The 13,329-nt window shown below is 45.0% G+C and overlaps 1 protein-coding gene across 1 annotated transcript in view; it reads right to left on the reverse strand.

Moving 5' to 3' along the window:
* Positions 1-7,048: 7,048 nt before the first annotated feature.
* Positions 7,049-13,329, reverse strand: part of MATCAP2 (microtubule associated tyrosine carboxypeptidase 2) — a 28,086-nt gene continuing 21,805 nt past the window's right edge. Inside the window, exon 7 of the mRNA XM_064704891.1 lies at positions 7,049-10,174. Within this exon, the coding sequence (XP_064560961.1) occupies positions 10,013-10,174 (162 nt within the window). The 3' untranslated portion in view covers positions 7,049-10,012. The remainder of the gene's footprint in view (positions 10,175-13,329) is intronic.

Consider the following 13,329-nt stretch of genomic DNA (forward strand, 5'->3'; position numbering starts at 1 on the left):
GCTCTTTGCTGAAATGCAGCTGAACAGGGTTTTGCTGGGAGGGGGAAGGGCAGGTGATGGTTATTTTCCTTTGCCTGCTTGTAAATTGAGGTAATAAGAGAGACACGATGGACATTCTTGGCAACTCTCAAATGCCATTGAGCACTTGCAAAAGCTGCTGGAGCTGGTCCCTATGTGATCTGCAGTGAGACCTGAGTGGTGCCTCTGCCCCAGCCTGGAGAGACACTGTTCCTCCACAGCCCCACGTAGGCGCCCCCTCATCCTTTCTTTCCTCCTTCCTTACACAGCTGGCAGGGTCATTTTGCCCCAGAATAGCTTCCTGGAGCTTGACTTTGTCTTTTTGTTTGGTGCAACATTCAGTGTTGGGTTTTCTTCCTGCCCAATAGTTTTCGGGAGCTGGGAAAGCACCAACTTGTCCCTCTGCATAGCCAGGTCCACTTCTCCAGTGCCCTTTGCCTTGCTCCCTGTTGGGCATCCCACAGGAACAGCCCTCTGTGCCTCCAGCTGGCATCAGTGAGATGTAGCCATGGGTCTTTGTCTAGAAGTTGGTGTTCTGCAGGCCATGCATCCTGGAAGTCTGTAGATGAGCCCATATTCATGTGATCCCTGCAGGGGCTGGCCCACATGATGCACTGACCTCCAAAAGTCCATTGGCTTTTTTCAGGGTTTCAGTTTGTCCCTCTGGCAGACCAGGCAGTCATGCATCCCTTTCCTGAGCCTCACTGCTGCCTAAGCCTGGTTCACTCACCACAACCACCACAAATCCAGCGTGTGGTCATTGTCCATGGGGCTGCTTCCAAGGAGGTTTGGGTTCTGGGCTTGTTCTGGGTGGGGGCACTTCAGTCGCTGCCTTGGCAGTGCCAGGAATGGAACGTTGAATTTGCCACCCACATGAGATTTTTCATGCAGCAATCAATAGCCAGCAACCTAGAAGGGAAACAGATCATCAGCACTTTAGCAACTGCAAAAGAAATAGGTTGAGTGTGAAAGGTGCTGAGCTGCCCCCTAAGCCAGTGCCTGCTGCTCTGGGCTGCAGATGACCACACATTTTGCTGCTGAGAGGAAAGGAAAGCTCTCTGGCATGGCTCACTACTCTTGACAGCAGTGCCACACCAAAGGAGATGCTGTAACTGAGGGTTTTAGAGCAAAACAGTAAAATATTCTTGCAGTATTTTTATTACTGTAACTTTCTGAGATATCACCTCATTTCTAACGACTCAATAATAACTAATTTTTCAACAACTAAATAAATTCCCATGCAAGCACACACAGTTGAACAGCTTTTCTATCTGTGTGCAAAATTAAACCCAGAAAAAGGTGGCATAGCGTGGGGGTGACTCTCAGACTGAGGGAGATTTCAAGGATATTTCAAGAGGTCAAGAGAATGACTAAGAACTCAGAACATCAGCCCAAAAAATGTACCTTTAGTTGCTCAACATTCCTTATTGAAAATAGAAGGTGCAGGCACTTATTTCTGGTCATTAAAGAAAGTAGCTGAGACCTTGGCTCCAGCTTTCATTCTCAATCCTTGCTGCAACTTTGTCCTTTTCAATCAAGCACAATTTTGCTGCCCTCTTTTAATTTGAGCAGCACCAGATTCCTCAAAAAACTCTCAGTGGATAACTGAAAAATATAGGCAAAGATGCAATAGAGTTGCTTTAGTCAGATGAATATTCCATGAGGTGAGATGCAGTAATATACCCAAGACACACTCCCTCTCTTGCACCAGCTAGTGTTTCCCTGCTATAAATCTGTTTGGAGGCTGAAATTATTTTATAGCTCTAGAAATAACACTTGGAAAGGCCAGATTCCATTTATTCTGCTGTGTGTAAATAAGTGCAGAGGCATCAAAGCTGAGAGAAACACCTGCAGCCTCCTGAGCAGGTGACAGTGCTCACAGGTGCTGCAGGGGCCCTTGCTTTGGCTCATGAGTTAACAGGGGCTGCAGGTGTGGGAAATGAGCTGAGCCCCCTTCATAACCCATGGGTGAGCTGTAAGGAGAGTTAATGAGGCTGCTCTGTAGTCCAGAGGTTCCTCAGCCCAGTGGAGAGCTCTGGAAAGATGATTACTTGGTGGATAAAAAAGATGGATTGGGATAAGATGGGAGGAAGATGGAGGAATTGGATACCTACAGGTGGGATTCTGCCTTGCATGGAGCATCTGTATGAGGTATGTGCCTGGTTACTTCATGTTGGCAATCAGCAGTGTCTCACTGTGTCTCACTGGTTTTCAAAAGTTTGCTTTGTTCTGACAACCCTGGAGGAGGATGAGGTGGTTGTGAGTTTGATGGATTTTGGAGTTCCCAAGAGCTTCTATTGTGCTATAGTTGTTCAGAAGCTGAAGTGGTGGCTGTGTTTCTCCTGCCCCTGTGGGAGCAAACCTGAATAGCAATTTTATTTCAAGATGCCCCTACTGCAAGCTCTGCTGGCCCAGCTGGCTGTGGCTTTAGTGCCCAGGCAGTGCCAAGGAAGGCAGCAACTAAGGAGGGGGTACAGAAGCAGTGAACCATTCCTACAGAAGTGTGGATACACCTTACACATCTTGGGGTCCCCTCAGGAGACCAAATTTTGTGAGGCAGGGTCCTGCTTCATTAGTAATGTCACCAATGGCTAGAGAATGATTTGGTCTGGGTTTAATTTTTTGTAAGGCCATTTATCTCAGCTGTGCAGAGTGAAGGCTGGTGAAGCTCTTCCCTGCCCACTGCACATGGAGCCTGGGCACTTCCTTACAGCAAAGTGCTGCCTCCTGTCCCCTGGCTGACATGCCAGCCTCAGACCTCCCCTGGCCAGGGGACATGGTGACAGCTGATGCACAGCACATGATCCCTGTGGTGGCTTCTGCAGGGAGGTCACTCCTCTTTCTAGCAGGGGGAGGCAGCTCCTGGAAAAACACATTTGAGTTTCCACCTTTTAGCATCTCCTGGAAAAAGCTTAAAGCAGCACCCAGCTCAGCAAGGCTGAGGTGGCCATGTCCAGCATTTGGCCTCTTTGCTCCTCTCAATGAAAGCTTTTAAATTATTCTCAGCCAAATTATTCTCCTTTCCTATTTGCCCTGACACATTTGCTTCATGGGAGACCCTCTGCTTCGTCCTGTGGGCTTTCTAAAATAACTTACTTAACTAACTTGAACTAATGTCCATTTGGTCACTTGGCTTTGCAGTGTTGTTGCACTGCAGTGTTGCAAGCCATCTAAAAAAAGAAGAGTGATATAGAAGGGTTTAGAGACTTGTTAAAAACCTCTGAGGAGCAAACACAAGGAAATAATTGTCCTGGAGATGAACTTCCAGGAACCAGGTTGTGGCAGCAGTGGTCCTGATGCAGCAGGCAGGAGTGGAGGCTTGGCTGTACGAGTTAATCAGCCTTGGTCTTGGCACTCTTAAACCCGAAGGGGAGTCAGTGCTCAGTGTTCCTAGAAAATGGCAGAAAAGGGTCAGTCCAGAGGACTTCAAGGTTTTCCTAGACATCTAAATGCTGCCTTCTGACATGGAGCTGATTTTTGGTTTTAAACCTGGTGTTTTGATGGAGCATACTGGCCATGGGCAGGAGCCAGATGCGATGGTAAGCAGAGCTCCAGGGTCAGCAGCTGCTGTTCACTGGGAGCATGTCAGGTCATAAATTTAAGCACTCAGAAATTAGGTGGAAATGTCCCATATTTAGGTTATGAGCTTTTCCTTAGCTGCAGGAAGCAAGGCAAAGTCATGCAGGCATTTCCTGGCCACTGACTTTAACACTTTTGTACAGAGTTTGTATAGGGGAAAAACTTTATAGGAGGCTTATGTTCTTTGTTTTTCCTAAGCAAAATGAAAAGTTCTTCCCCACATGAGGAGTCACACTGACTGTGAATCAGGGCTCTTTTGGGAAACAGCCTGCAGCAGCAGGTCTCTGTGAGCTGGCTGCTCTCAGGGTGACTGGAGGGCCATGCCAGCAGGGCAAGCACAGCTCTCACTGTCACCACTCAGCAGTTCTGGGTGGCTTCCCACATTCCACAGAGCAGGACAAGACCACAATTACAGACAGAACCTTTACCTACTTAGCTGGTTTTTAGGGTTTTAGGCCTTAAGCAATTTTTACCTCTGTATCTGTAGGTAAAAAAGCTGCTTTGTAAAATCAAAGCAGCTAAAAGGATTTACTCTGAAGTACCTACAGGTTAGGTGTACACTAACAGGTTATATGTTGCTGGATGACCCTTTCATGACCCATCCTTCTGGCCATCTCATAACCCTGCACAATGAGATGTTCCCAGCCTGAGGGATGTCCAAAGTTCCCTTTATCAGCTGTGTGGAAGACCTCATTTAAAAAGGGGGAAAAAAATGGAATGTGCACAGACCTGAACTGCAACACTGCTCAAACTACGTGAAAACACAAGGAGGACCAGGGTCTCAGAGCACTTCCCCATCAGATTTTAGGGAGTGGCCTTCAGGGAAGCTCTTCCTTCTGACCTCCTTATTTCTTTGTCCATAGACAAGAGAAGCTGCCTTGCAGCTTGGTGGTGAATTTACCTCCCCCCATTCTTACTGCCTGAAATTCTCAGCAGGCTCCCACAAAGAGCACCTTGGTACCCTTGCACCCCCTCCTTTGGGGGAACCTTAACTTGATTCCTTCAAGTGCCCAGCCATTGTTCCTTTTACTGACCAAGGGTGCTGGGAGCTGGAGGAGTGTGCACTAGAGAGACTGGAAAATGGGGAAGGACAGAGATGAGACAACAGATGGAGGAGTGAATCTCCACTGGAGGTTTCTCCACATGATCCTCTGGTGACATATCCTGCCCATGCCAGGAAAAGCTTCTTGGCTGAAAGTTCTATGGGAAGATCAAAAATACAGAACAGTTTAGCTTTAAAACACTGCCAGGAGGAGAGGAAGAAGAGGTTGACTTCCAGATCACCTGTGAATTTTTTGGTGGGTGGGAGTAAATTTACTTTCTAGGCTCAGAGATGCATGATATGGCAGTGAATATATTCCTTAGATAAAATGGAACGTGAAGGACTTGGATTAGAAAAAAAGCAGCCTGACGGATGAGTGGTAGAGAGCAGGATAAAAGTCAGACAAGACAGAAATAAGCCAGTAAGCTGGAGACAACAGCCTGACAGGTCTCCTGTGGCTTGGAATGTGCCACAGGATGGAAATTGGGCCCTAAAGTATAAATGTGACACCCTCCAAGTGTCCTTTTCAGAGCACTCCTGGGACAGGCCTGACCATGAGCCCAGCTCTGCTGTATTGGAGGAGCTGGGATTGCACAGATCCAGTGAGAAGGTCCCTGTAGGGAGGCGTCCATCCCACTCTGACCCTGGGGGATGGCAGGAGTACCATGGCTTCATGCCAGCCCCTCCTGTGCCACCATCTGCATTTCTCCTGCCACCAACTTTTTTAGGAATTTTTTCCAGGAATTTTTTCTTTTCAAAACCATGTCTGTACAACCTGACCCTGCTCACTCATGAGAGCCCTGCTTGTGGGCCCTCTACCCCTGCTCTTTCCTGCTTCAGGCTGTGGCCAGTGCAGTTCCAACTTCAGCCTCAGCTTCTTCACTTCCTTCTTCTACAGAGCTGAAACAATGCTGTACTTCACCCTGCTTGTCCATAGACACCTCAGAAAAAGATGTTTAAAGTGTCTCAGGGGCACTGTGTGATTGGGGAGGATACAAACCATTTCAGTAGCAGCATAAAAAATTTATTTGGACAATTTTAATGGGAAGAGTAAGAATATTCCTTGAAAGGTAGTCCTGATGACATTTTTCTGCAATGGAATCAATGTAAATGAAAGGGTTTAAAATTCAATATCCAGATTTTCTGGATTTAATATAGACTGTGAGAAGTCTCTAATTGTTCAGCAAAGCCAAAATAGATTCTCCTTTCTGTATCTCAGACACTCATTTTAAATTTCATACTGAAAAAAACCCCTCTAACTTAATTTTCTGTTAATGTATTGCAGAAGTTATTAAGACACTTTTAAATGACTATTCCCTTAAAAAAACCCAAACTGACCAACAAAATAAATAAATAACAAAAATACCCCCAAACAAACCCAGACAAAAGAATTATTCCAGCTGTTTCCTTTTGCCTTTCTCTTGGCTTAGACAAGGTGTCTCAGCTTCCATGCTGACTCATGGGTCTCCAGATTTCCATCCCAGTTTCCAGCATAAATGATTTCCATCTTTCCCTCCTTTCAGAGAACCTTGGTGTTTAAGTTGCTTCTCAAACTGGTGGCAGGGCATCCACCTTCACAGGCCTGGCACTTGAGTGCTGCAAAAAAACTTCAGAGCTGCATTGGTTCTGCAGCTCTGTGAAATGTGAGATTTATTCAGTACTGAAATAGACCTGCCAGTGATGGCTGAGGGCTGTTTTCCCCCTACTGATGCTGTACAAGGGTTGTCAGAGATGCACAGGGCAAAGGAGAACAGTGGTGGTTTGGGAGCCTTTGAAGGGAACAGATTTCAGGCCATGTTTTCCAAACCTCCTAGCGAGGGAAAGGGAATATGGTGTGATAATACTTAGCAGGCTTGCAAGGAAAATTAGCAATTGCCTTTGAAAATATTTCCTTTAAAAAGAACCGCAACCCTTGAATATTACCCTTACTTACACATAAGGAGCTGAGCCATAAGGAGCTGATGGGACTCCCTGGAGATAAGTAAGCACATTTTATAATGTGAGAGGGGATGGAGAGCACTGGAATGAAGCAGCAGGGGAGGGGGGGGGGTTTGGGGATGGATCAAACTGGTAAAGTGGAACATTTGGAGTTGCCATTTCCCACATGGATGGTGCTGAGAATTGCATTGCAGCAAAGAGGCTCCAACGCTGCCTCACACCATAGCCTAGAAAATAGGAGGATAATTTCCTCGTGAGCAGCCAGGCCTTCTGACTGAGCAGGGAGAGCCATACCCAGTGTAAGACTTCAACAGACCCTTCATGACTCCAGCCCTAAGTGATGTTTTTGAAAAGGAGTCAGAAAGGCCTCTCTTCCACACACAACACAGGATGTCCAAGTTGCTGTAGAGCCGAGGCCACTGGAGGGAGAAACCCTCTGACACAACATGATGTAACACTTCAGTACTCTCATCTCTGTCAGTATTTTGTCTTTATTTGTAAAAGTTGTATAAAACGCCTTTCAAAATTGGTCTGGTGAAACGGGGAGGCTTTTCCAATGCCAGCCAGGTTTCTGTATAGGAGTAACACAGCAAGACATAGATATACACCAGAGCAACCAAGGCAGACAGCCAGGAAAGGCTGCCAACACAGCACTGACACCATGAAACTGCAGTGACATGAGCTCACTGCTGTCCATGCACTCCATCACAGAACTTCAGAACCACAACTCAGTAACCAGCCTCTTCACAGTGAAGAACAAAAATTCAGGAAAATTTACAAAAGCTACACTTCAAAATTGGAGACATTTTTAGAAAGGAGGAATGACACAATGCCAAAACCAGAAGCTGACAGCTTCACCTATTGCTACATATGGATGCTGACCACTTCCAAACTCCAAACTTTGCACCAGGCAAGTCTATTTCTAGAATAATGAAGAATGGAAGTTTAATGGCACCTACTGCTTTGCAAAAAAGGGTGCTGCAGGTCTTCAAGTAAAGCAAAAAAAGGCCTGTAGTAGTGTTTAGGGCTACAGAGTGTAAAAGAGTCAGGCCTGCAGGCATGGCATTTTGTGGCAAAAGTGTGACTAGCACAGCCTCCTGGTTTTGAGGACACATTATGCACGAGCACTTTGATTGTAAGATGCTACTTCTGTGGGAAGAAAACCACTTTGCTTATATAAAAGTCATGGGAGAAAGGCAGGGATCTCTCCTGTCAGCATAAAATCAGTTCAAAATTGTTCCTTTCTTAAAGGACTGTCCCTTTTGCATACCCCAGGGTCAGCAAAGTGAGCCAGATTTTTCCACAGAGTAGCTCAAATGATCTCTGCCCAGTTCACTCCAAAGACAGCTTTTGACTGTAATCCTTGGCTTGACTTCAGTCATGTGTGACTTTCTTGCTGTTTCTGGCAAAGGAGCCAAAACCTGGAGCACACGTGCGGGACTGACTGCAAAGGGCTCCTGTCAGGCTGCTGCAGCAGCTCTGTGCCTGCTCTGCACAACTCCAAAACAAAGCTGGGCAGGCCAAGGCACCAGTGATCAAACTAGACAGCCTGAAGGAGGAAAGGGGAGAAAACAGCATACAGAGGCTGAATGGCTTTCAGCTCCTCAACAATACTGACAACACAAAATTAAGGCTGCTGCAAGCAGTTCTCTGTCTCTGCCTTGAAAACAACTAAATTTAGTAAATTTATGCTTGTTGAATGCATTTGCTTTTTCGCAGCAGTCAGCCAGCCACTGCAAACAATCTGCAATAGTATCTGAAAGGCAGCTGCTTTTATGGGATTATTCATAAACCTTCAGACCTCTTAGCCAGCTGTCACCTTTTCTTCACAGATTTTCCTATAGATCAGGAAACATGTTCTCAAGATTTGTCTGGTTCTGTCCTGGTACAAAACAAGGTGGGAGAGTTATTGCATTTGTTACATTAAAGAACAGATAAGAGGGGAAGGATACTGTGGCTCAGGTCCATGCAAATGTGGTGTGGAGGAAACCTTGGCTCCATCTGCTCACCTTGTCCCATGCCAGGCCTGTTACCAGTGGGCAAGAGCAGCAGGATAAGGAAGGGCAGAAGCCCTGTCCAAGGCTCCCACTAGTTTCTGCCCAGCCTCTCTGACCACAGCTGCTTCCCAGGAGCTCAGAGGAGCCCTTGTAAAGTTGTCTACTAAAACAAAACCCTTTGTCAGAATACTTTGCCTCACCAACTCCATAATACTCCCCAATCAGAAAATGTAGCTTATGTAGTAAGTCCTCCTGCATCATCCAAGTTATTCATCATGTGACTAAAGAAAGCTCTCTTTGCTGCAAGGAGCTTTCTCTCCTTGGTCCTGGATATAGCACCAGCAGTTAAAACAGAGGTAAAGTTGCTCCAGAGTGGTGCAGCACTTCTGTTGGAACACAGGAATAGGGCACTTGAGAGTTGTCTTCTCTCCCCCAGTCACATCTTGTTTCTAAAATGAGCTCTGCAAGCTCAAGCTTGCTGTAGTGTGGGGGCACTGCTCAAAAATGTGACCTGGTCCTCTGCAGGCTCAGGTGATCCAAAGAAGAAGTGAGTGTTGCCTGCTCTGCTGGATTGTGGCCCTGTGTTCCTGAATTTATTTAGAACTATAGGTCATGAAATCACAGTTTTGCTCGATCCTCCTTCCAAAACACTGCCATGCTGAATTTCCTAGACATGCTATGCTTGTCCTCAAAGGAGGGAGGCCCTTCACAGAATTCAGCTTCCTGAAACACGTACTATACACATAAAGATATAGAACAGTGTAACTTTTTGAGGGAATGAAAGGGAAAGCTTTGCTACCCGTTTACAACCATTAAAACAGCACTACCTACCTTTTCTCTCTTTTTAAAATGCTTATCCTCTCACTAAAAAAAAAAAAAACAAAACCCTGAAACATTTTGTAATGTTACAGACTTCAATCCCATGGCACAAAGACCTGCTTCTGTGCACTTTTTTTAAACTTTCTGTTTTCATTGCAATGATGACTAAATGGGAAAGTTATGCAGACAGCAATGCAGCATAATCTACAGCAGTTCTATTGCTATGAACCGTGACAGCTATAACCAAAGATAAGGCAAACAAAAGTGAACTAAGGGGGAATTTCTCCTCTGTCTCCTTTCCTCCACCTCTAAACCTGGGAGGGAAAAGGCAATATATTACAAGAGACAGCACTGAGCACTATACAAGCATACAAAACAGAGTAGATGGTTGGACAGATCACTGCAGAGGAATTTCTAAGCCAAATTTTACAAAAATGCACAATCCCTTTAAAAAATAATCAGTATACAATCACAATGCAAAAGGACATAAAGGGGCTTTTTCTGAATTCCACATATTCTGGCCATTCTTCCCTCCCATTCCTTGTAAGTCCCTTTTTGCAAGCTCTGGGAAGTCCAGTTCCACATCCTCACACAGTAAGTGAATGGATGTCTAATACTGTTAATTTATGAGATCCTGGAGCTCCTCATCAGTCAGCTCATTGACTTCCATGATCTTTTTCAAGTGTTCCATGTACCGGGCGTGGTCTTGCAAGAAGTGTGGCACCCTCATGTTCTCAATCACAGCCAATCCTTTCAGGCGATCCACGTCCTCATAGGAGATCTGTAAGGAAGCACAGGGGTCAATTTAGCAGTACAGTCCCATTGCCTCTTTGTTGCTGCTGCTATAAATTCTCTCCTGTAAATGAGAAAATGTTTCAGACCAGGAGATTTTAAAACCTTGGAGAAGCGTTTGAAAACATGAGCAACTTGTATGCTTCAGTGGAAGATGCAAAAGAAGTGTAAATTTAGCAAATGCCTTCATAATTCCTGATTCTGTTTTGATTCAATCAGTGAACAGACTTGTAGGAATGTGAATGAGAATCATCTACAGCAGCTGCAGGAATAGAGAGGGAAAGGATGGAGCACATGTGAGTCTTGGAATGTCTTCTCAAAAAGGCAGAAAGATTTACAAGAGAATGGAAAAAACGCTGTGCAAAAGCCTAAGGAACTAAAAAGTGAAGGCAGCACAGGCATGGCACAGGAAACAGTTTGGGAAATGCATGGTGCCAGCTGACCTGAACTTTGCTGTTTCATTTTCATGAGTAAATGTGCTTATGCAAAGCTAAATTAAAATGCATCTCTAGTAACTAACTACAGCATGAACAATACCTAAGCACCCCAGTTTTAGGTTGTTTCCTCATTCAATAGTGGAGTGCACACTGGGTTTGCCTCATGTCATCAGAACCTTCTGGGTATTGGTACTGAACTCGCATTTTGCAGCTATTAGAGGATCTGGTAGCTTTCTTCCCTAAGGAAAATTGGTATTTCTATCTTCATAGTCTTATGATTCTAAAAGCTAGGACTTCCAGTCACAGTAGCTCAAGATGCTGTGAATGATAGTCCAGAAGGGATGACTGCTTTGGCTGGGCACAAGCTGCCATGGGAGCAGAGAGCAGGACTCCCTGGGCAGCTGTCCAGTGTGATGAAATCTGTGTGGTTGTCACTTTGTCCCCAAGCTGTGTGTTCTGGGCACCCTGCAGACAGCAGCATATGCTCTGGCAATGCCCCCAGCCTTGCTGTGCTTCACACGAGCTTTGTGCCAGGTGGCTTGAGTGGAGCCTGCTCCTTCCAACCTTTTTGCCCCATGTTTCCCCTAAGGAGCTGAGCCCTGCAGGGCCTGGTTTTCCTGGAAGCAGCCTGCCCTCTTGGCAGATGATGGTTTCTACTCAGCAGCGATTAAAGTGCACATGAAGGATTCACCAGTGTGCAAGGGACAGGAAAGGGCTTCCTGCAAAAACAGGACAGTGCAATCCATATTGCACTAAACCTGATCCACAGAACAGGTGCATATCTCAGCAATGATAAATGGAACAAAGCCCACACGGAGAATCAATTTGCATCTCAGTACACAAGTGTGCTTTTCTAGTTGCAAGGACAAGATGCACCCAATTAAGAAAACAGACACCCATGCCCAGGCTTATTCAAGTCACCAAGATTCTGCTGTTTGAAGATTGTGTGGCATTACACCTAATTAACTTAGAAGTGGATAGAGAGGAGCTCCACAAAACCATACCATCTCTCAGTCTGGGGACACAGCACCATGTAAAATTCAATTGTACCTCTTTTCCTGCCTAAAGAAAGAAAAAGGATCCTTCTCCCCTCATATTTATGTTCAGAGGTTTCTGTTACTGCTGCAAACATGAAACATGCATCTATAATCTGAGATATGGTTTGAATGGGATGCATTTCCCCAGTCCTTGCAATTGCTAAAAAACTACCAAAGCTGACATCCTGAGGAGATCAAAAACATAATCCCATCCTATGGTGGAAACAGGTTGTTTTCCTTGCCACATTTTATTAATCATTGCACTAGATAAAAAAGACTGAGGCTAAAACAGACTTACTTATGCTCTTTGTAGTGTGCTTGTGTGTTTCTCGGGAAACACAACAGTAGGCGATATTTTGCTGCTTTTACTTTTTCAAACTCTGGTAGTTATTCTAAACTGAAGTGCACCCAATATCTGCATTCTATTTCTCTTTGGCAATATTTGCATGCAATTACCATATGAATATTTTGCGGTGCTTCCTGTATTTGTGTCTTTCCTGTGAAGTTTTAAAACTGCTCCTTTTAAGAATCCCCTTTTCTTAGGTTTCAAGCCTTTTCCTTAGTCATTTTTAGGTATGTTGAACAGTTTGCATGTATCCACACCACACTCTTCTACACTCTAAGTAATGTCAGAAGCAACAGGAAGGCAGGACCTGGAAAATGTGCTAGCCAAGCTTAATACTCCCTTTGGAACAACATGATCCTCCCATGCCACCCTAAAAAATCCAAGTAAATCCCCCATTTAAAGTGGTGATAAATCACTAGCCTAGATCCCAGTGCAAGTTTTATGCTTCTCTCTTTCATGAGAAGATATATTGGAGTGGGCCCAGTGAAGGGTCACTAAGATGATTAAGGCACTGGAGCATCCATCCCTGCTGTGAGGAAAGGCTGAGAGCTGGAACTGTTTAGCCTGGAGAAAAGCAAGCTCACAGGAATCCTCATTGTGTATAAACATGGGAATGGGGCTCTTCTCACCAGCACACACTGGCAGGGCAAGGGGCAATAGGCACCAGTTAAAATGCATAAAATTCCATCTGAACAAAAAACACTTTTGTACAATGAGGGTGGAAAAACACTGGCACTGGCCACCCAGAGGGGTTATGGAGTCACCATCAGTGGAGATATTCAAGGCCAGCTGGACATGGTCCAGGACAAACTGCTCTAGCAGGAAAGTTGGACTAGAGGATGTTGAGATCTCTGCAGATCTCAATATCTGTGATGCTGAGAACAGACATTGCCCTGATACACAAATTTCCAGCTTGACTGCAGATGTCTGAAGCTAAACCATTCAGAACACATTTTAAGATCCCTTGATTTTAAAAGTTGTAAAGTCAAGCACTTATACATTATTACCTTGCTGGAAATAAATTGCTTGTAGACCCTTAATGTGGGTGCCATGCAATGTGGATCATCTGTAATTTTACAAGGAATGACTTAGTGTGTTTTTCAAGTGGCCTGACAACCTGCAGACTCCCTGAAGAGAAGCAGTAAAGGAACTGTGTGTTCAGTGGTTTAGCAGGCAGAAGCTGTGTGGAGTTAAGCAGGCTTAAAGCACAAGGAAATTTCAGACAGAAACTTGCAGACTTATTTGACAGTGTGATTTTATTTTCAAAGCTTCCTAACTTGGTTCAGCTACCTAAATAGCTCTTGCTTATCAATAAGGATGATTG

The sequence above is a fragment of the Zonotrichia leucophrys genome, chromosome 2, assembly GCF_028769735.1.
Source record: "Zonotrichia leucophrys gambelii isolate GWCS_2022_RI chromosome 2, RI_Zleu_2.0, whole genome shotgun sequence".
Taxonomy (NCBI): domain Eukaryota; kingdom Metazoa; phylum Chordata; class Aves; order Passeriformes; family Passerellidae; genus Zonotrichia; species Zonotrichia leucophrys.